Here is a 23,004-nt window from a genome sequence, read left to right on the forward strand (position 1 = left end):
CTCTTAAGGTGGTAGGGTTTTAGAAATGGCAGCCTCTCTGTTTTTGCTTAGGAAGGTCTTGAGTCAGAGTCTGAGGCTTTCCAGAAGCAGCACTGCACTGCAGCAGCCATCACAAGAAAGGGCCAGCACAGAGCCAGGTAGGGAAAATGATTTATTCAACATGCAGCAGCACAAACGCATTGGAGATGTATGTACAGGTAGGACTGCTGGGGATGAAGCAGGAACCTCACCCTACAGACAAGGAACATTCATCATTTAATTTCCAAAGCAGCAGGCCCGTGGTGCGTGCCGTGTCCGGGTGGCGGCTGCTGCTGCTGAAAGCACCGGTGTTCTCCTGCCTTCCTCCGAGTCACAGTGAGATCCACGTGCAGGGGAGCAGTGACCCTGCTCCTCAGGACACACCGCCCAGGCACTGCCCCTGTGCCTACTGTTCTAAAGTGCTGGCAAGAACGTGGCTGAGGCAGGAAGAATTCTCTCCTTGTCCATTATCTCCCAGTCCATCAATGTAAAACAACTTTCTTAAGGATCCAAACAATTTATCACTCTCCCTTGCCCTTTCCCCTGGCTTCTGCATCAGGGAACTGACAAGGCTGAGATCTCCACAGGCTTCAGACCAGGACAAGCCTGGATTCCACCTTCAGGGGTTCCTGCAGCTGCCTGGGGCTTCTGATGAGGGCCTCAGGCTTGTGAATCCCATTTTTTAATTTATAGGGATTTTTACTCTGCAGCATAGTAAAGAAAATTCACCTATGAATAACTGCAAGCTGTCTTTGCAGCAATGGTTTTACAGCCACCATTCATTCCAGCATCCTGTTCTTCTGTGGAGTTTTCCTACATGAGGCAGGAGCCTCTGCTGCTTTTCTCTGTGCTGCTCCCACTCCACATTTTAGAAGAGCTGTTGCTTGACAGCCCTGCTGGAAATGCAGAGCTGAGTGTCCAAGGACTGAGCAAGCACCTCTTGGTGTTCGTGTCAATGGAAACTGAGAAGAAAGAAGGGGCTGCTGGAACCATGTTTGTGTGATTTAAACCTTATTTCTAGGAGGTTGTAGCTAAGGGATCAGCTCTTCTGTTAGCACTGATGTCCAGCAAAACTATTTTCCCCTTTGTGGGGACAATTGCACTTTGCCACTTAATACAAGGAACAAAGAAAATGGGGCATTAACTCAGCAAATGCCCCATCACAGCCCAGGGGAGCCTCTTCCTTTCTCTGCCCTCTGTTTTAATACTCTACAGCTCCATTATTTACATCTTGTAGGTCATTGTACTCAGCTCAGTAAAACCCAGTATTTGACTATACCAGTAACACTGCCTGCATAAGGGGACATGAGAGGCCTCTCTCCATATCCCTGGATTCAGTCACTCGCCCTGACTAGTGATTGTAAAGACAGTTCTGTGCTCCAGGTGCTGTCCTCCTCCAATACTGACCACTACCCTCCAGCCCTCTCCTCCTCACTGTGCATTTCCTCTTTTCCCCACACTATGGAATGCAATGAAGGCAAAAAAAATAACCAGTGTAACCATTTGCAGACCAAACTCAGCACCAGCTGCCCCAGATGGATGCCCCAAGGTGGCGGCCAGCAGCGTAAAATAAATATAACAAGTAAAGATACAGCAGTATGGCACACACGGAGCGAGGGGCTGCTTACACGGGCCCTTGGGAATGAAGCAGGAGAGGGGGAAGGGAGCTAAGTGTTATTTCAGTGTAAAAAACGAAGCGTTCCCTCATGGAGCAGCATTATTGCTCAGCATGCTCACGGGCCCATGTGGCACAAGAGGGTCACAGTCCCAGGGAGGGCTCTGTCAGGGCTCTGCGCTGAGCTCGCGGCATCATCACCCCACAGCCTGTCGGGATCTCTGGACAGCAGTGCAGGAAAAGCCAACTAAATCCCCTTCTGCTGACAGGTCTTCCCTCAAAATACAATAACTTCAAGTTTAATAGAGTGGAAGATAGAACCAGATTCACCCAGAGGTCAAAGTAAAAGCAGCCAGCACCGCCTGCCACTGGCTGCCTCTCAGTTCATGCTTGGCATAAGTGTTCCAGGACCCCTTCAAATGTGGGGCACAACATTCTGGACTAAAGCTACAAGCAGAGTGGTCAGGACATGTAAACAAAGCTGAACATCACCAGTGGATAGCATGTGTGTCCCTCCCCACGGCACATCTGTTCCAGTCCTGTGGGATCCTGCCCTGGTCCTGTCAGAGTCTCTGGCAGTGTCCTAAGGTCATAGATTCCCCCACTGCTCTACCGGGGGAAACTGATCCACTTCGCCCACTTCTGTGCTGGGCTGATCTCCTAGGGTGAAGGTCAGTCTGTACCTCAGCCTCACCTTCTCCTGCAGGAAAGACAAAACCCGAAAGCAATGTGAGAACAGTCCCAGCTCAACAGCCCTGAACAAAACACTTCACTGTTACAGCTCTACAGAGAGCGCAAGACTTCTGTTGTACAGAGCAGGGGCAGGAGGGCTCAGGTTAAGTTCATTGAGTTCAGCTATTTACAAACCTGAGTTATTCACCTTACACTTTTTAAACCAAAAAACTTTTACTGCTTAGCATGGAGCAGAATGAGAAAAACATTAATGATCTGTGAGCATAACTGCACAGATGTGGGCAGTTGCTCAGCTGCTCTCCAGAGAGCCTAAAGACTGCTGCTGGAAAAGTTCCAAAAATTAAATTCCTCATCATGTGGAGGAAGATAAAACAGTTCCTGCTCTGAAAAATGCCTTGCAATAGAGTAAGCACTAGATGGAAGCAGACCTTCAATGATGGCACCTTCATGTAGCCACAAAGTTTTTTAAACAACCACTAAACCCCTCTGACATTCATCCATTCATCTCAGAGATTTCAGCTGGTACTTAAAGGGCACTTTCATTGTAATTCTCAAGTATAAACATCTAAATTTGTCAAACAATTAGAAAGTCCTTCAGCTTTGTGCTTTCAGAGCTGGCTGACTGAATGAGTGACTAGAGCAAGGAAAAACATCTTCTGAGATGCTCCTAGCATCATCAGCAGAAAGGGAAGTGTCAACCCCATTGTGTCCCTGGTCACAGGTACTTCCTCAGAGAATGATGGAACAGACAAGATCTGACATTTGTCTGCTGGTTCATCAAAAGTACTGCTACAGCACCAGTTAATTTAGCATTGATCTAATTATCAGCAAAGCCAGGCACATTCAGTGGACAACTCCTGATGCAGCTTTGCTTCCCTTTAAAGCTGAGCCCGACATGATCCTTGCCCTTTGGGTGGAAGTATACTGCCCCTTCTCATACCTCTCCCTGCCAAAGACTGTTGGAAGAGCCTCCTCTAGCCCTGAACTGAAACACCAACATTCCATAGTAACCACTTCTGGAGGGCACATTAGAATCACAGATAATTAAGGTTGGAAAAGACCTCCAAAATCATCAAGTCCAAACTTTTAGGAACAAACAGCTCTAGCTGCTCACATGTTTGGTCCCACCCCTCCACAGAGTCCAGCTGATATCAAATGTGTCTGAAGAGGGCAGGATAAACCCCGCTGTGCCTCTCACCTTCGCAGGATTTGCCAGAAGCATGACCTGGGTGATGGCAGCTGGTGGCTGGATGGGATTGAACGGAGACAGCTCAGTGCCAGAGGGTGGCTGTAGCTTCACCTTCATGGACTGCAAATGAAATAGAGAGCAGAACCTCAGGGATGATCTCCTGCCTTGGGGACAATGAAGGACGCATGCACAGGCTGGGGGGACAACAGCACACATCCAAATGCTAGAGTACCAATCCACAAGTGAGAATGAGGGAACAAGAGCCAGCCCAGCTTGCAAAACACAACAGGAACAGGCAGATCTTGACTTATCCTGTTCAGTGTTTTCTGCCTCTGACAAGAATCTTTGTGTTCTGGAAAGAGCACAGCCTATGGAAAGGTCATTCCAGGCTGTCCCAAGTCCTGAGTCCACGGCCAGGCCTCCCTGGCTGCAGGCTCTGTCCCGCGTGTCCCTACCTTGGGCACGGCCGCCTGCAGCACGATGTTCCTCACGGGCAGCGGCGCCGTGTTCAGCATGGACACCACCACGACCAGCACATCCGAGCGCCCCGGCGGGCACTCCCTGGCAAAGTGCAGCAGGATCCGGAACCCGTTCTTGTCGTAGGCTGTCACGGGCAGGGCACTGCCTGCCACAGGGAGAGAAGGGAGAGGATCCAGGTTCAGCAGATGGTCTGAGGCAGCATCAGGTGATCAGGATGTTCGGCTGGAGTTGCTCATCCATTCTCTTTATTTCATGAACTTTGACAAGAAGCTTTGCCTTTAAAAAATATCCAGAGCAAAGTGAAAAACCTGAAACACTTACTGGGTTTAATGGATTCCAAGGGAACATGGACATTGGCCAAAGAAATTTCAGGTGCTTTCATGGGACTGCCTTGCTGCTGGAATGATGCCGGCTGGAAGAGAGGACTCCCTGATCCAGCAGTGCAGCTGCTTGGGAAGGGAGCTGGAGGGACCCCAGAGGCAGCGGCTGCCAGCCCTGTAGGTGCTGCTAATGGGGCAGGGGTGGCAGTGGTTGGCAAAGTAACCCCAGGGAACACTGAAGGTGTCGCCATGCCTTGGGTGGCACTCCTGCAAGAGAGACAGAAAAGCTGTGGTGAATGGAGCTGGAAGTGAAGCAGGAATTTCACAAATACCCAGAGGTAACAGCTCATCACAAGGACAAAGCAGCAGCCTGGAGTCAGGCAGGATCTGTGACTCTGGATGGTCTCACATGAGGAGAACTACAAGGACAGGGGTGGCGGTCAGGCTAGGGTCACTTCTTTAAGTCAAGAAGGAAATGGGGCCTCTTGTTCCTTAACAGCTAGTTCCCCTTCACACCACACCTTTGGATCAGGCAACAGTACAGCTGTGTGCTCTGCCTGCCTTTCCCTCCCAGAGGTGGGAAACTCAGTTTGTAAACTGAAACCTCTGACAAGAAAAAACCCAATCCCATATTTCTACCAAACTAGAGAGTTGAAAGTCACCCTCAGAACCTGGCACTGCAGTGAACTTCTAACTGCAGAGCCAAAGCAAAGTCAGGACTTTTGGTTACCCTTTAGCTTCTTCAAGGAGTTGTCCCAATGCATCCATCTTATGTGACATATTGCCCCCCACAGACGAGCTGAAGTACCCAGGAGTAGCTGGAATAGTCTTAGGAGGCCCTGCAGGGGCAGCTGGTACAGCAGGAAATACAAACGGTGCTGAGTTTGGTGCTGGGATGCTGGGAGCAGTCTGGGAGGCTGGGAAAGCAGAAGGCAGCATGGCTGATGTCCCACACGTGGTCTGTGATGTGTGATGGAGAAGAGGGTTCCCTGCAGGGTTGCAAGCAACAGTCACCATCTTCGGATTAAAGAAATCCAGGTCCAACTGCTCATTCTGAAAGACAGGACAAGCAGATACTCTAACTCACTGCTGGCCCTAATGCAGAGATGGCACTGCTCTGTTATAGAGGGACAAAGGTTTACCACAGAAACAGGTTCTGGGTGACAAGCAGCAAAGTCTGCGGTCTAAGTCAGGGCTACATCTGATCTGTAAGCAAAGCAAGGACTAACATCATGGGGACAGATGAGACACTGAGAAAGCCAGGTTCAGGGATACCTACTCTGTTTAAACACAGCTATCTCAGATTTTAGGGCTAAGCCAGACTGCCCCTTTGCCTGTGTATGTGATCACATGCTTTTCCAAGGTGACAGTGTATCCTGAGACGTCCCACAACATCAGTCTCTCCCTCCCTCCCCTTCCCTGGGACTCCTCCTTTGTACCTCAAATATGTTCCACTGGTTGCTCTCTGAGGTCTCCTTCCCTGCTGCAGGGGCTGGGTCATTCAGGCCTGAAGGGAAAAACAACAGGAGGAGAAAATGAATTCAGTATAATTCCTTGGCTGCTGTTTCAGTACCATCAAAACTTGATTCAGCTCTTCTGGAGCCCAAGAACCTGATGAAGCACAGAAATGGACTGCAAGTCTGTGATGAGGAAGAGACTGACAGCACCAGCAGCCAACAGTCATGCCCTGCACACAGCTCTTCTAAACCATCCTGATTAGCATTGCCTTCTGCTGTTCACACCTGGGCTCCACAGACAGGCATCCTGCAGGCTCCTATGCACAGCCCCTCTGAGGCACCTTCTCCTTAGCACAACCCCACAATCAGGGCTTCATCTGTCCCAAACTGCAGCCTGTACATGCAGCATGTCCCAGCAGCCCCAGAGATCAGACTTCAATTGCACTAAACAGTTTCTTGCGGCCAGCTCTGGGAAGAGATTTTAACACTGACTCACTGACCAGGGCTTATTTTCAGAATGATGCAAGGGAGAGTGTTCCCTGGAATCCAGGAACATGGAGAACACAGAAGTAGCCTTTCTTAGGATGGATTGAGCAGCCCTTTTGCAGGCCCCTCAGCATCTTACCCAAGCACAGGAGCTCCTCATCCAGCAAGGACAGGGAGTTGGTTGTGCTGCTTTGCTGAGCAGGTGCTGTTTCCACCTGGCTGGAGGAGCTGCTGCGCAGCGGCGCGAATGTCTGGGGAGGAGGAGGAAGGATGGGGATTTCAGCTGGGCCAGGGGCTGTGCTGGGGGCTGGTGCCAGGCTGCTGGGTGGCACTGGAGGTGGCGACGTGCTGTTGACGTCCAGTCCAGCAAGGTCAATGAGGGTGTTGAGATTATTGGTGCAGTTACTCCCTGCAGCAGACAGGAGAAGAGCACTACTAGGAAAAAAGGCAAAAGGCTCAGAGCAAACCCAGCGTGCACAAGAAATTGGCAGAGAGATCCTCATCTGAGCACGGCTTATGGCTCTTTGTAACAGACTGGACTATGTAAATCAACACAGATACTTAAAAGGATGAAAATCTGCTGCAACCACTGCTCCTTCCCCAGTGCTTCACAATGCATGATCTCTTAAAAATATCTTTTGAGCTCAGATGAGGCTTTGGGAGTTCCTACAGCATTATGATAAACAGAGGTTACCAGAGAGCTGGAAAGCTGAAGGAAATTCATACCACCTCAATCTTCATATTTAGAACAGTCTTGTCCCAGTAAGATGCTGCCAGGAAGCAGCAAAAATATTTGAGTCCCAAGTGGTAATTCTGTCACACTTTCAATGGTGAAGCTCAAGTGTGAAGTGGGCAACTGGTCTGAATTCACAAAGGGAATTACTTGCAAAACCAGGAAAAGGACCCCTGGTCCAGTTCCTACTCTTCAGCTCTTGTGTTTTTGATAAAATTATTTTCTTCTTATACATTACCATTAAGAAACAGGACAAATGTGGGGAGGAAAATGTATGAGAACTTCCAGCCACACAGACTGCTCAGATGGAGGTTTGCTACTGATGTCATCAAAGGTTTCAATAATATGGACTGAGCAATGGAGAATGCAAAGCTGCAGCACTGCTGCTCCTGTCCAGAACTGTTTATCCACTGCTCAGGAGCCTTCTTGTTCCCTTCTGATTCACAAACTGTTAGCCACAAGAACCACCAAGAGCTACTTTAACAAAACAGGAAACATTGTTCAAAAGACTCAGAATTGCAGGATTCAAAAATTAAACAATTGGCTTCCCAGGAACTCACCTTCCACTACAGACATCCCAGGGAGATCCACTTCACCATTGATCACTTGCCCCTCTATTATTTTTTTATAGGAATTTATCACACGTGATAAATTGTCACTGGCCTGCAGAATATCCCCTACAAGAGAGATAAAAATGACCTCCAAGGCTTTAGTCACTTTGTTCCCACTAATGCTGAGAGTGCTCAGTTGTCAGCTAAATAATCAGCAAGAAAAAATCATGAATATTTGGCTATGAGCTCCATCACTGCTTGTGCCACATTTCTATAAGCAATACCCTGACCTCTTCTAGCTCCACACACATTGCAATACCAAGAAAAAAAAGAACCAAGGTTGTTCCCCACAGCAACAACCTCCCTTCCCCTCCCAAAGCAGCAGCTGTCCCCCGTTACTGCTCCCATCCTCCTGAACCAACTTTACTATCCAGTCCTTGACTGAACTGAAGTGATAAGCACAAAGAGGGAAGGACTGTCCTTTATTAAAGCAACCCACAGTGAGGAAATTACTTTATAGCTGAACCCTTACAAAGGCAAGGAGCACAAAAGCAATCAAAAAGGACAAGTGTAGCTTAGTTTACCCAAACTGCTGTCATTATCCTCTGTCTCACTGGCCAGTTTGAACAGTGTCCGTCTTTTGGTTTCACACCTTTCGTAGAGCTCCTGAAAGACAGATTAGGACAGAGGATTTCACCAGCCAGGAGCCACTGCCAGCAGCACCAGTCAGCACAGAACGACCCTCAGAACAGACCAGTCTCACTATGCTGACTGTGCCAGTGTGGCTGCACAGCCAGGATGGCCTTCTGTGCCCAGCTCACAGTGCTGAGCAGCGTTACATGAGCCTGGGGTAACACAACCTGCATTCCCAACATATTTCTCAGTCCCCCCTCACTTATCAGCACTTGGCCAAGTTCTAATCCAAAAGAGATGTTCCTTCCTTGTACAGCAGTCCCTAAAAGCCTGAGGAAGAGCAGAATCATGCTTCAGCAATTAGGCTTCAATTGTGCTGCAACCACTACTGAGTCTGCAACCACACAGCAGAAAGGTGGCAGTAACAAAATGGTTCACAGAAACAAACACGTTTCTTAAGCATCTTACCACTCTTTAAAGACTTTGTTGTTAAAAATAAGTGGGTTTGATTTTTTTTTAATAAGATAATGCACAATTCTTAAAGGCTCTGGGCCTACCAAGTCATCCCTGGTAGTTGTTTAGATTTTGACTTTGCTGATGTTCTCCTAACCCTGTAACACAAGCCAAAACTCTTCCTCTCAAGGGGAGAGACTGTTTTCTGCCCCATTCAGCCTTTAGTTTATTCATCCACAGTGCTGCAACAGACAGTTATGACCTGCAATCTGCGTGTCCTTATAGGATCCAGAATTACAAACTGCAGTGTCTAGGTTCTGCCACGCTGCACCTCACTTCAAGCATAGATGAAATCAAGCTACTCTCCACCCAGTCTTTTGGTGAAAGGCACTAAAACCATGGATATTTTCTTGCCTGCTCTTTGCAGCAACTGCTCCTGTTTCTCACCACTGCTCTCCATTTTACTGCAGTGTTTGTAATTCTCTGCAAAATTCAGGTCTGTAAGAAAGGACTGACTCCAGGATTGCTGGGAAGAAAGAGCAGCTCAGACCCACCTTCATGAGCTCCCTGTCAGCCTCTGATGAGTCCTCTTTGCTGTAATGAACCAGCATCTCATTCAGCAGCTTCACATTGTTGTTCACCTCCTCCAGCGTGTGCATACGCTTTGTCACCTTCTGGATCCGAGCCTCATCCTTCAGGGTGGAAAGCACAGACAGAAAGGGTGAGTTTCCTTCTGAAAGCTTACAGTAACACAACCACAGATATTATCTGCAAACCTGTCAAGTAATGCCTATTTAAGGTTAAGCCAGAAGAAAGCAAACAAAACCCTTCTTCATTCATGTGAAGCTTTGTTTATTTTATTGTCTTTTCACCACCATTCTGGAATTACAGGCAACCCTGTATTTCCAAAAAGTCTCATTAGACTTTAATGTATAATTACACCACTAAAAAAGTTCCCAGAGGTTCCTTTCTGACCTTTCCAGAAGATTTTTTTGCTCAAGTGATGCCATTTAACAAAAGAGATGTGTTTGAAGCAAAACATTTACTAGGAACAACAAGCACACTCTGGTTGAAAATGTCCACCCACCATTCAGTTGGAGATTCCAACTGAAGATGTAGGAGAATCTGCCCTGGGGACAAGAGGAGCTTGAATGAAATATCTTGGTAACCCATACAACCACTACAGTCCAGAAGGTATCCTTTTATTTGCCAGAATCCCAGTGAGTCATTTCCTGGACTCCAGAGTTTGGAATGACTGCCATGGGTGGATGCAGCACAGCTCTACAAACAGGAAGGTGTTTCCATGAACTTGTTTGTGAGAAAAACCAGTCCAGTGACTCAGTCCTCAGCATCCAGGGCTGGTACTACAATGCTCCCACCAAACCTTGATATGAAATCCCACCTTGAATGATGGGAATGTGGTTATTTACAAGAAACATTCAACTCCTCCCCCATCATCCACCAGAGACACCAACTGCAGACATTTTTGTGACACAAACATCTCCTAGGTGCAAGTCAGAGACCAAATCCTAAGCTCTCCATCATTTGCAGTCAAATTGCTTAAAACCTGGAAAGCAGACTGCTGACCTGAACCAATCCTACAGGAATTTCTTACCTCTTTTACCATGGATTTTATAAGTTTGTTGGCCTCTTGTAAATCATCTGGGTTTTTGCTTTTCAGCAGCTTAGCTAGAAGCTGAAAGACAAGGAAATTATAGTCAGGAAACAAATAAACACCTTTGAGCAAAGGGAAAGGAATCTATATGAACAATTCAGGGGAAAAGGGATACAGACCAGTATTACAAAGCTCACACAGCTTCCATAGTTACAGGGACTTCAGCAGGAGTCACTTAGAGTTTATTATCTATGTGAGTTGCTGCATTCCTGCTTTTACACAGGACATATTCTGTGACATCTCAGTGACTCCTGGCACTAGACAGCTATTCCTCCCATACATTATTTTTCCTCCTGTGTGTGAAACATTCTCTGCTTTCCAGTACTTCAGCAGGATGGCACTTTAACATAAGTAACCCCATAATGGTAACACAGACAAGACCTTAACTGGAATGTTGGGTTAAGCAGGTGGACAAAGCAGTGAACCCTGCAAAAGTACAGATCATCCCCCTCAGAATAAAAGCCACATTATTATACTTTGCTTCCTTATTCTAAATGTGCACTGAGTAATCACTTTTCATTAGTGATTTTGACACAAGCCTTCACTGTACCTTGGATTTCTCCTCATCATCAAACACTGGGTTCTTGGGACGAGGCGGTGGGGAAGGAATCAGTGTTCTGTCTGCAGGAATCACAGGATCAAACATGACAATCCCTGAAAGCAGAAGGGGATCCTGTGGGTCAGCACACACACTCACACCAGGCAAGGCACACAGGTACTCCCAGGCTTCTCTCACAGCCAACGCACATCTGCCCCTGATGCTGCCACACTGTTCCAGTGAACAATACATCCAAATCCCTAGGCTGACTTCTACCTGGATGTTCTCCCACCCCCACAACGTGAGCTAAAACTCTGCCTCTGAAGGGGAGGAACCATTTTCAGCCCCATTCAGCCTTTAGTTTATCCATCCACAGTGCTGCAAGGGACAGTTATGACTTCCAAGACGTGTGTCCTAATAAGACAGGACGGTTTCCAGAGCTTTCATGGAATCTATTTTTCTTGTGAAGCTACCGAGTTTTTTTCATTGTGCCTACACAAGAAATGTGTGTCAGCTGAACTAAAGGAACAGCTGCAAAGCCATTTAGCTAAAAGAACACAAAAAGCTACTTGGAAGCCCTTATTTCACTTTAATTTAGACTTGTTCAAATCATCTAATAACTACTTCAACCAAAAAAAACCCCAAAAAAAACTTAGAAAAGGCCCTTCAAACCAAAACAAAAGTATTTGCAAGGTATTTCGCTAATTTAGTTAACCGAGCCAACCCAACCCTGCCCAAGGCATTTACACATAATGAAAAGCTTTTCAGAGAATTTCTCCCTTGCTCTATCTCCCCTCAGAGCTTGCCTTGATCCCATTTAATTAGAAGCTGTATATTTTGTGACACTCTTGCTCAAAGCCCAGGCTGAAGGGAATGCACGAGCGAGCAGCTGACTCCCTACCTTGTCTCTTCAGCATGTAATAGGCATCCTTGATTTTGGATTCTTCTGGCAATGCCACAGTCCAGCTGTACAGCAATTCAATCACTTTGGACTTCACCTTCTCTGAGACTCGGTCCCCCAGGTACTAAGTGTGGGGGAAAAAAAGATCCAAATTCTTCATGTTCTTAATTTCATTTTAAAAATAAAGCTCAGTGAAATACATTCAAAGGTGTATGATCCAAGTTCCAAGATGGTCTAAGGTACATCTCACTAGGAGGAAAAGGTGCTCCTCTAATAGATTTGAAATAACAGTGGAGAGAAGCTTTGTGATTACCTTCAGCAAAAGAAAAAGCAGCTGTTCTGCTGGCTCCAGGATTTTGCTATTTTAAAAACTACAGCAATACAGAGAACCACCCCCTCCTCTGTCTAATGGGAGAAAATTTGGGAATGCATTGTTGCATCAATCATGCCATAGGGAAGATTTTCAGCACATTAAACTCATCACGAATGTTGAGGGACTTAGCCTGGCACTCTTTACAAAGCAAGTCCACAGAATGAGGACTAGAACTCCGTGGTGTGCTGTCAAATCTCTTGTTTTTAACCTCTGCATCACATTTCTCTTCCACAATCACTGGAACTTCATTTTCTAAAACAACACAGCCCAAGTTTTAGAAGCCCTTTAAGAGTTACCTGAAGGATTAGAACAGCCCAGAGACTGCATAGTGACGGCAACTTAGTACAACTTCTGGAGAAATTTAGTAAGGCATAAAAAAACCCCAAACAACAAGAGCTTAGCTAACAAATGCTCTTGAATATAGACTAATAAGTGCAATGAGCCAAACAGAACACTGCAAATATTTTGGATGCTGTCTGTAGCTTACAGAGGTCAAACAAAAAGCAGCTACAGCTGTAACGCTCAGGGACTAACCTTTGGAGACACAACTTTTATTAACTCGTTTAAAAAACGAAACTTCCCAACTTCATTATGAAATCTTCTCCCACAATTCTTCATACAAGCTTCCAGTACCTGCATTCAAGGAACAGAAACAGGGGCTGAAAGCAAAGGGAAAAACCCTACAATAACGTGTAGGGTTAAGATGTTCTGCTTAGAGGGGAGGTAAAGGGCCCCTGTCAGTGAGACAAGTATTGCTGCTCCATGCAGACATCTATCTCCCATCTTTAGGTATGACACATCAAGGCAGGCTGGTGTCCCACCCTCATCCAGGTGTATCTGGGTCTGTGTTATCTCAATACTTGGCCTCAAAAATAAACACAAATCATGCCTGAAGATAACAAAGGAAAACAGCTCAAACTAACCCAGAGTTGTTTCTGGACACCTTAGGGATGGAGCTGTGCTCCCTCCCGGGGATCAGGGCACTCAGCCCCCAGCTGACCCCATGGACACACCCTGTGCCCCCTCTACTGCACCCAGGTGATGCAACAGGATACATGCCTGGATTTAAGGGGAGGGGTAAGGACTACCTACTGTCAAGGCTTGGACTGCCTCCCATTCCTGTGGTGACTGGATTTTATGAGCCAGGAGTCTCACAGCTATCTGTGGCCTAGAACAGAACAGGTAAACACCGTGGAGAATTTTAACACTTTCACAAATTCTGCTGTTTAAACAAAGTGTCTTGCAAGTAAGGATTTTAAAGATGTGAAGCTCCACCAGCATTATCAGTAATAACCCCATTTTACAGACTGCCAAATGAAATTATTTTGGCCGGATGAGAACCCTGGAGCTGCTGAACCTGAAATTAGAAGCAGATTCAGAATTCCCAGTTTCTCAGTGCTCAGTCTGGATTAGCCACGCTGCCTTTCGCAGGAGAGGCAGCATCTTCTCTCTGTTGTAGACAGCTCTTCCTTGTGATATTAGTATATATAAAAGAAAATGTAAATGTTTGATAATGGAATTTCACACTTTGTGAACATTGATTTATTAAGTCTAGAGCAGTTTGGGACACCCACCCTTCAAGTTCCTTGTTGATCTGGTCACAGAATCCGATGATGTATTCCCAGTCTTCTTGCCTGTTGGATGGGTTGGTGGCTTTATCTTTGGCAAGGGAAAGAGAACATAATACCAATCAAGAGAAGAAACAGTATAAAAGGTCACACATTTCCTAGAGAAAAGCATCTGACATCCATTGCCAGCTCTAAAAAAGGAGAAAGAAGTTCACACGTGGTATGTCTACTCAGGGAAAAGGGTGTGTCCAAGTGGAGACATCCAAACATCCAGTAAGAACCACAGCTTTCCAAAGAAAACAGGTGGCCAAATCTCAAGTGTTTAGAGACAGGCTATTCCCATATCCTAAATGAGAGCACAGAATAAAATATTTCATCTCACAGTTTCCTCTGCCTGGAATGCTGTCTCTTTCCTTTTGGCTGTAACAATAAACTCTTTAAAGGTTAAACCCTCACACTTCCTACATATGAAATTATTTTTGTATTCCCTAGTAATTTTGCAGAAGCAAGAGCTGGAACATCAGATGTTTAATATCAGTCATTTAGCATTAGCACTTGCTTTTGGAGTGCCAGCTGTTTTGATTGATGCCTTAGCACTTCTCCTGGGATTTATGAACTGAAATTTATTATTATACATTGAGTTCTTCTTGCAAGTAATAAACACTGCAGCCTGCACCCGATCAGAACTCAAATCCTACATGCTGAAGCTAAGAGATCAACGCTTTACTGACAGGGCTATTTCAGGCTCCTGAAGGATCCTCCCTCAAGCAGCAGGACCTCACTGACTGTACTGATTGCAGAGTAGTGAGACTATCAGCACCTCTTTGGTTATGAATGCATCTTCTCCATGTATTTTACTTAACCCTGATGCAGCAATGAATTTACAGGAGATCAGATTCCTGCTTTAACCTGATTTACCAGCCAAGATGACCAGACATAATGGTTTTTCTTTCTTGTAAGGGAAGAAACAATGCACTGTACCTGTCCCTATGTATCTAAGAGCTGACATTTAAGAAACCTTCCTAAAAATGTTAATATAATGGAAAGAGGTTTAGGAAATTAAATATTGCTTAGTCAGGTAGTATAGAGCAGGGGATGAAGGGCAGGAAAAAACCCAGCATATACCCCTGTACTTTCATCTCAGAGGGAAGCAAAACAAACACATGCTGCATTACCAAGTGTCATTTTTTATCATCCTTAAAACATATCCTTTTACCTTTCCAGAGTCAGTTAAACACCTGTCAGGCATCTACTCCGAACCCTCCCTTTCCCAGTGCACCTCAGCCCTCCTACTGTGGTTTGCTCGGGTTTTCCTCCTCACTGAATGGTACTTGTAAAGCAAGTAAATTTTTCCATGGATTGCATGGTAAAATATTCCACTGGTGAATCTCTGTGCCCACTGCTGACCTTCATGTGACCCTAGACGAGCAGAAGACAGCAGCAAGGGAGGAATACCTGCAAGACAACATCCTGTAGAACTCGCTGAGCTACCAGGCTGGTCTTAAACTCAAGAGATTCAAAGGAAGCTCAGTTTAAAAGACAACTTCTGCAGAGCCAAACAACTGTTCCAAACATGTGGCACCTAAACCTTATTACCACATTTCCAACTGATAAACACCCTGGAAGCATCATGGAACCATGGGCTTACAACAATCTAAAGCCTCTTCATGCAAGTCAAACAGCACTATGGTGGTTTGGTGCTCCAAAGCACCTCTTGTGCTCAGCAGGCCCAGAAGAAAAACACTCAATTCCTGGCTGGAATTAAGGGAATTTACTTAATAAATGCAAGAGGAGCACAAACAGATAAGGACACACAACGAACTGGACTCTGTTGGCTACACATCCTGAAATTAGGAAAATTATGTGGTACAAACAGGAAAACGTAACCAAGTTTCCCATGTTCTAAATATCTCCAAAACCTTTTGCAATGACACTGGATTATTTCATGCTCTCAGATTCATCTAAGTTTTTTCTGCAAAAGCTCTCACACGAAGACAGTGAAGTCTCAGAAGGAGAGAGTGACTGCCAAAGGGAAGTGCTGTTCCACATGAAGAAATTTCCTATTTCTAACATCCATAAAATCTCCATATGAAACCTTAGTTCATAAAAGTTAATGAGCTTGATCACAAGTCCTGCCCTGGCTCTGGAGATTGATGTGTTTGCATGACACAACACAACAGGGTGCATGGATAGCTGTTCCCAGTCTCAGCACAGCCACATGAACCTAGCATCCCAGCACAGTGGAATCACCTCACTTCACTTACAGGAAGCTGTGTCACGTCTATCAAGTTGTGACTTACAATCCTCTCTTTTTATGCAGAATGCTTAAAATGTGGGCAAGAAGCTCGTCTGTGCTGCTTTATAAATATGCTTCAACCCTTATGTGAAAGGATTCAGTCCAGGATGAAGAGTTGGTGCTCTGCAATATCAAGTCCTTGGCTCTTCTGTTGAAACTGCCAACCAAGTCCCATTTGGTACCAGTTATTTGCTTCCAGAGACACTTGTCTACCTGGTCCCCTCCTGAAAATCCCATTTCACACTGGCAACCACATGACTTTAAACTAGCAATCTGGGGACTGAAGTCTTGGCACTGCCCTAGTCCTGCCACCACTTCTGCCTCAGTTTTCAGCTTTTTTTTAATGTGCTCAGGACAAACAAAGCTGCTTCACACTCACCCTGAGTATCAGAGCCACTCAGCCCTCAGGTGCTCTGCCAGACTGAAATGCTAATGAGGCAACATTCAGATTAATAATTAGATATGAAACAAAGGTGTTTGTTTTCCCTAGAGAGAAACTATACTGGAAAGCAGAGAACCACAGAGCAGCTGGAATGAAGAGAACCCCAGACCATTAACTGGCTGGTAACGAATGCTCCTGTTTTCCTGGATTCACTTCTCTACTGAAACGAGCCAAAAGCCACCCCAACAAAGAGTTTCTCCAAGTCATGCTTAGCCTATGATTCCCAGCCCAGGCACATCCAGTCTAACAGTCAGACTCTGCAGACCTGGGCAGAAAAGAATGCCGAGCCAGATAAACAAAGGAAAAAAGAAATTAAGACAGTTATAACATTTTATCCATTTGCATCTGTTCCACAGTGGAATGCTGCCTTAGCCTGACATGAGCGGGACACAAGAAGCTTCCTTTTGGATGCAGCAGAAAAAGCAGCATTGGAGTCAAAGGCTCCAGTTGTGTTTGTACAGCTGACATTATCTCCTAACCTTCTGTTTCAGCTCAGAGCAGAAGCAGAGCCTGACTGCCAGGAGGGGACAGGAAGGATCACCTTCTCTCATCCCAGCTGCCTGGAATGAGGCAGGACATGCAGATGCCAGATCATCACAGGCTGAGGTGCAGATCTTGCTGCAGCAGCAGGACACGAGGATGATGTTACTTCATGGGTCTGTGACTCCACCTGATGCCAGAGGCAGGGCAGCAGGAAGCTGCAAACCACCACAGGAAAAAAAAATAAAGGAATATTTTCAGTCAGAAATTCTCCATCTTCCCGTGGCTGGGAAGTTGGCTGTGCTGCTGAGCCGTTCCCTTAGGAGGGGTACAGCATGGCACATGCTCAAGGTTGGCATTAGCCGCGGCTTTGTCATGATTACAGAAAACCCCCCCGGGAGGGCAGGTGAAAGCCGGGAGCTGCAGCAGCTCTGCCTGCCCGGCTCACGGCTCCGCGCTCCCTGCGATGGGTGGGGCGGTACCGCCACACCAGCAGCGATCACTGTAGCAGTGACCTGGCATAAAAGCATCCTCCTAAATCTGACAGCAGCACTCAAGCCTTGAAAAATGTGTGCCCCTCTGCAATCAGGCTCACTGCAATGCTTCTCACAGTGAGTAAGGCCTTTGCAACTCTTCCCTGTAGCCCCTCGGCCAAGGACACATCACCTCTTCCTTAACTTCCTCAATTAAAAAATATTCCCACAAAACAAGCAGTCAGGAAGCATTCCAGGCTATACAACCCAAAATATCCTTCCTACTAGAGACATTTTCACACACAAACTGAACTGAGTGAGTCAGCTCTCCTCAGAGAAATATTGCAAGGAAGGGATGTGGGTGTTCCTTCTTGTGTCTCACTGGCTACAACAAAAGATATTGACAAATTGTGGGAGTTCAGAGGAGGAGCAAAAACGGTAAAGGGACAGAAGGGATTGAGCTAAATTGAGAATAGATGAAAACATCTTTCAGCCAGTAACTCAGATAACAGAGCTTGACAGCATGTACATGTTTGATTTTTATATAAAAGTACCAAGGAAGAGGGAGAATTATCTAATCTTGTTTATGGAAGAATAGCTCCAAAGAGGGTAACAGGTTTTGCACTCTGAGGTATTTGGGGGTTATGACCATCATCTGCTGTTTGCCCAGTGCCTGACTACTTGGAACTTCACTTGCTGCCATATCCAAACAAATAACTATTAAAAAAAAGAGAAGAAAATCTAGGCAACAGGCTATGATGTGCAGCATGGCCTCCCAGGGACAGCAGCAGGAGCTCCTATGTGTAGAATATACAAAAAACAATTACAGTTATGACTGATTCGTTCAGGAATCACATCCCTGTGTTCTGTACAGCCAGAGCCCAAATTACATGGGCAGCACGAACAGACACACAGGCAGGGGACACTCAGCAGAGGCTGGGCATCAACGAACAACGGGGGTTTGTCCCTTCTAACCTTTAAAGAACCTTAGCCTGACAAAGGGTTTTGATATATTCCAGCCTGGATGGATGTCTACAACTACCCTGAAACTGCAGCCAGGTATAAAGCAGGATTTGTCTGCTTGAAAATCACAGTTGTGTAACACATGAATACAATTAATTAATCTAGGAACCTCCACAATTCTGAATCTCATGAACAGCATTCAGGCTGTACACTCGACGGGCCACAACCCAGGCAAGGGAAGAGACGGGAGGGACAGACACGACCCATGACTCTTTATGGACAAGAAAAAGCAGCAGCCTCGCAGGTGCTGAGCCAGGCGAGCTGCAGACCCGCCCGGCGCCCCGGTCTCCCGCGGGGAGCTGGTACCGGCCCCCGCCCGCCGCCGCGCCCCACACCGAGCTGACCGCCGGCAGGGGAGGCCCCGGCTCTTCCCGCGGGACGGCGCATCCCCGGCGGGCTGAGAGCCGTGCCCGGTGTGCCGAAACTCCCCCGTGCCGGGGGGCTGTGCCAACCCGTCCCCAGGGCGCTGCCACCCCCCGGCCTCCCCGGGACGACCCTGGGGCTCCCGCCCGGCTGAGGGGGGCGGCGGGGTCGGGCGAGAGGAGGCTGCAGGAAGGCGCTGGGAAGGGGCTGCGGGGCAGGGCTCGGAGGGGGCCGGGCAGTGCCCCCGCGCCCGCGGTACTCACTCAGCCACGACTCCAGGCTCTCCCCCTCAGCCTCCGCCATGTTGCCGGAGCGACCCGGGGCCCCGCCCCGCCCACGCGAGAGCCGCGAGAGGGGGCGGGGCCTGTGTTGACCCCGCCCCAACCGATTGGCCCCACCCCCCGCTGTGGCGCGCGCAGGGAAGATGGCGGCGCCCAGCGCGTCGGGGCTGGGCCGGCGGCTGCGGGCGTGGCTGCCCCGGTGAGCGGGGAGAAGGACCGGGGGGTTCCCCAGGGGCTGCTCCTCACCGTGGGAACACGGGCAGCACGGGAGGAGGCCTGGGGGCGGCTCTCCGGGAGCACACGAGGGGTGCGGGGAGGGTGTGCGCCGCACCGGGAGCGCGCGGACAGGCCGCCCGCCTGTTATTGCCGGGCTCACGCAGGCATAGAACAATCAAGGTTGGAAGAGACCTTCAAGGTCATCCAGTGCGACTGTGCACGCAACATTGCCATTCTAATCCCTAAACCACGTCACCCAGCGCCAGGGGCAGACGCCTCTTGAGCAGCTCCAGGGACGGGGACGGCACCGGCCCCCAGCGCAGCTCTTCCAGCGCCTCGCCTCAGGAACAGTGAAAAAAGGGACCGAATCCGCACTGAGCTCGCCCCACTGCCACGTGATGCCTTTCACATCTAGCATTCCTTCTGAGGCGTGTTCATGTCTGTCCACATCTGCCTGCATCCCTGTCACGACACAGCACGTGCACTGGGTTACAGCCCCGCTTCTCTTGCTCCTTGCAGGATAGTGCCGGTGAGATGGAGCCGCTACAACCCCAGCTACCTGGAGCCAGAAGTGAAAAAGGAGTCGCATCAGAAACCTTTAGAGGAGCTGACTTTGGAGGAAAGAGAACAAATGGAGCTTAAGGCTGTTCGACCCATCAAAGCTGCTCCTCCCAGTCTCTCCAGTTCCGTGTTCAGCGACCCCATGATCAGGTCAGAGAAAGCAGCAGCTTCTCCTCTCTCCAAAAAGGCCTGGGAACTGTGCTGCCCTCTTCTGCCTTCACCTGCCAACTTCACATTGCCTTTTGTTACAGCACAATCCCTATATTCTGGGTTAATCTTTTCCCATCAATTCCCAGTCCATTGTTCTGCAGTGATTAGAGATAATTACAGCAGATCTGGCAGCACCCACACTTACCCATGGGAACAACACAAAGGGATGGGGGTGGGGGGCTTATTTCTGTGGGTGATAAAATCAGAATTCATATCAGATCCTATCTGACTTTCTGTTTACAGTAAATTCACCAATATGATGATGAAGAGTGGAAATAAAGTGCTGGCCAGAAGCCTCATGTCTCAGGTAAGAACTCAGGTTTCTTCTCACTATTTATGTTAAAACTAGACAAAATGGAAGGCTGGGATGTCAAACCCACTGGAATTGGGAATTACCAGAACTCGGATGGTCCATCTCTGTGGTCCTGATGTGTTTCAGTCTGACACATGTTGTTTGCAGCATGATTCCTCTGATAAACCATGATTTGTTTGATAAAATGCACATTGCCCCAGCCTCGTTAGCTCACAGACCAGCAGATGACAGCTTCATGGAGAACCTTCTTTTTCCATCCTTCAGTATCCCTGTGTTCTTTTGTACTGCATAAACACAGAGAATACCCTTAAAAGCTATGATTTTCTCTAAAGATCGTTGCAGCTGTCATGCCTTACCCTCAGTATAACTTGCCCTTGAAGTCCCACAGAAGTGTCACCTACAATGACACAGCTTTGAGTCTGCTCTGACCCACAGCAACTGGTATTAACTGGTGTTCCCGTCCCACCAGTCAGCTCATTTGAAATGGAAACATTTTGCCCAAATGTTTCCAATTAACTGCTGATTCCTGGTTACAGAAAAGCACACAGGCTCTGGAGGGGAGGCTGCAGGGGAGGCTGCTCAGTGCACAGACCCATATTCCTGGCTCCACTTTGTCCCTGTCCTTCCCTGGCTTCTGGCCCAGGTTTGTGCTGCTCATCCCTCTCACCCGAAATGCAATGACTGATAAAAGAGACTGAAGAGCTAGAAGAGGGTGAAGTAAAACTTGAGTTAAAGAATTCCCAATGGGTCTTTTGCCTCTGGGGCTGGTGGACCAGCTGCTCAGATGAAAATGGGGTGCCTGTAAAGGTGATGTAACCTAAGGGAGTGCGAGAATCCATCTGCCCTGTATGTCTTCTTTCTTGCCTTTCTTCCAAGACTCTTGAGGCCATTAAAAGGAAGCAGCTGGAGAAGTACCACAAAGCTCCAGAAAATGAGAAGGAGACAATTGAATGCAACCCCTACGTCATTTTCCACCAGGCTCTCAAGAACTGCCAGCCCATCATTGGGCTCAGCAACATCACCAAAGGAGGCAAAACCTACCAGGTGAAAGGGGAGCTGGGAGTACATCTGGTTGCGAGACAATTAGCTAGGGAGGCAGATGAACTGGTTTCCAACCCATCAGCTCAAGGTTATCTCTCCTTGGAAAGAGCTGCTTTGCAATCTGGAATAAAACAGCACCTAGAAACTGTCCAAAATCAGGATCCCCACCTCTGAGTATTGTGCTTCCCCTGTGACAGAATCACTAAGGTTGGAAAAGACTTATAAGATCAATCAAGTCCAACTATTAATCAGCAGCAGTCTCTGGTTCTCTGACTAGATGTGAGGAGAAATACACAGGAAGTATTTTCCAAAGAGACAGAGATCAGCAGCAAAAGAATTGGTAGTCTTTGGACTACCAATCCCATCCTTTCCACTGCACCATGTTGCTTGGGGAGAGGTCCCAAACCCCTGGGGCAGGTCAGCGTGGCAAAATGGGTCACCTAGATCCAGTGGGATGTTTAAAACACGAGCAGAATCTGTTTCTGAGTACAGGCTCTGCAACCCTTGGGGCCTGAAGGAGAGGTGAGGTGTAGAGGCATTTGGAGTGAGATGATCTTTAAGGTCCCTTCCAACCCAAACCATGCTGTGATTATGTGACTTCTCTGTATTCACTGCAGAGATGGGGTGACCATCTCCCATCTCTGCTAACTCAAACCATCCTGGAGGCAGCTCCCAAACAGGCCAGAGTTTCCATTTTGGTAGCAGTGGCCAGTTCCTATGGACAGAGCAGGAGAACTGGCAGGGCTCAGCTGTCAGGAGTGGGTCTGGGCTGCGCAGAGCAGCACAGTGAATACCTGCAGGTGCAGCTGGTGCTGTGTGGCTGCTGGGGAGGAGCAGGTTGCTGATAACTGCCCTGGTTTAACCCTTTCCCAGGTGCCTGTCCCGCTGACGGACAATCGGAAGCGCTTCCTGGCCATGAAGTGGTTGATCACCGAGTGCAGGGAGAACAAGCATCGCCGGACGCTGATGCCAGAAAAGCTCTCCCAGGAGCTGCTCCTGGCCTTCAACAACGAGGGGCCCGTCATCAAGAGGAAGCATGTCCTGCACAAGATGGCAGAGGCCAACCGGGCGTACGCCCACTTCCGCTGGTGGTAGGGACCCTGTGTGGGACACACTGCCACGACCTGGAGAACAGAGCCCCAGGGCTGCCTGCCTGGGAGAGGGAAAGGTGGAATATCCCTTGCAGGCAGCTTCTGTTCTAACCCAGGGAAACACGATCCCCATCAGGTTCTTTTTCTTTGTGCTTGTTTGGATGGGGGAAGGGGGAGTCTGAGTTACCAGCCTCAGCAGGGCTGCTCCAGTTAGTTCATAATCACTTCCCTGTGAAGACAAGCCTTAGATGTTTTTCTTACAGCAATGCTAAACAAAACCATCTTTCACTTACCTGTTTCCTGGGGATCTGAAAGTCTCTCTGCTCCTCAAATCAGCAATGGTTTTGGCTGCAGAGCTAAGAGTAGAGCTGGATCCTTTTCCACAGGAATTGGTACAACAGGCAATAAAAGGCCCTTTTTGATTTTTGCCATCAGCAACATGGTCACACAGATTTGATGGGAATGTTGACAAAATAAAACCAGTTTTATGAAAGGTTTCCTGATTCCAGACTTTTGTTGCTCCAGGTACCC

At 47.7% G+C, this 23,004-nt stretch overlaps 2 protein-coding genes across 4 annotated transcripts; one reads left to right on the plus strand and one right to left on the minus strand.

Annotated features, from left to right (window-relative positions):
- Positions 1 to 137: 137 nt before the first annotated feature.
- Positions 138 to 19,131, minus strand: GGA3 (golgi associated, gamma adaptin ear containing, ARF binding protein 3). Of its 3 annotated transcripts, none has more exons than XM_038156875.1 (18): positions 19,024 to 19,112; positions 16,963 to 17,119; positions 13,690 to 13,774; positions 13,208 to 13,283; positions 12,650 to 12,748; positions 11,743 to 11,866; positions 10,854 to 10,957; positions 10,244 to 10,324; positions 9,183 to 9,320; positions 8,127 to 8,208; positions 7,552 to 7,668; positions 6,398 to 6,667; positions 5,755 to 5,822; positions 5,046 to 5,368; positions 4,317 to 4,582; positions 3,971 to 4,140; positions 3,525 to 3,635; positions 138 to 2,333 (listed from the first exon to the last, which is right to left on the minus strand). In XM_038156875.1, the coding sequence occupies exons 2-18, from the start codon at positions 16,970 to 16,972 to the stop codon at positions 2,223 to 2,225; spliced, it is 2,235 nt and encodes a 744-aa protein (XP_038012803.1). In that variant the 5' UTR covers positions 16,973 to 17,119; positions 19,024 to 19,112; the 3' UTR covers positions 138 to 2,222. The 3 variants fall into 3 exon arrangements, with proteins under 3 accessions (XP_038012803.1, XP_038012804.1, XP_038012802.1); XM_038156876.1 differs by having other exon boundaries at positions 16,901 to 17,119; XM_038156874.1 differs by lacking the exon at positions 16,963 to 17,119 and having other exon boundaries at positions 19,024 to 19,131.
- MRPS7 (mitochondrial ribosomal protein S7) lies at positions 19,111 to 22,981 on the plus strand. Its single transcript, XM_038156884.1, has 5 exons — positions 19,111 to 19,240; positions 19,777 to 19,968; positions 20,272 to 20,335; positions 21,218 to 21,385; positions 22,256 to 22,981. The coding sequence occupies exons 1-5, from the start codon at positions 19,185 to 19,187 to the stop codon at positions 22,475 to 22,477; spliced, it is 702 nt and encodes a 233-aa protein (XP_038012812.1). The 5' UTR covers positions 19,111 to 19,184; the 3' UTR covers positions 22,478 to 22,981.
- The last annotated feature ends 23 nt before the right edge of the window (positions 22,982 to 23,004 follow it).

Source organism: Motacilla alba, chromosome 18 (genome assembly GCF_015832195.1).
Source record: "Motacilla alba alba isolate MOTALB_02 chromosome 18, Motacilla_alba_V1.0_pri, whole genome shotgun sequence".
NCBI lineage: Eukaryota > Metazoa > Chordata > Aves > Passeriformes > Motacillidae > Motacilla > Motacilla alba.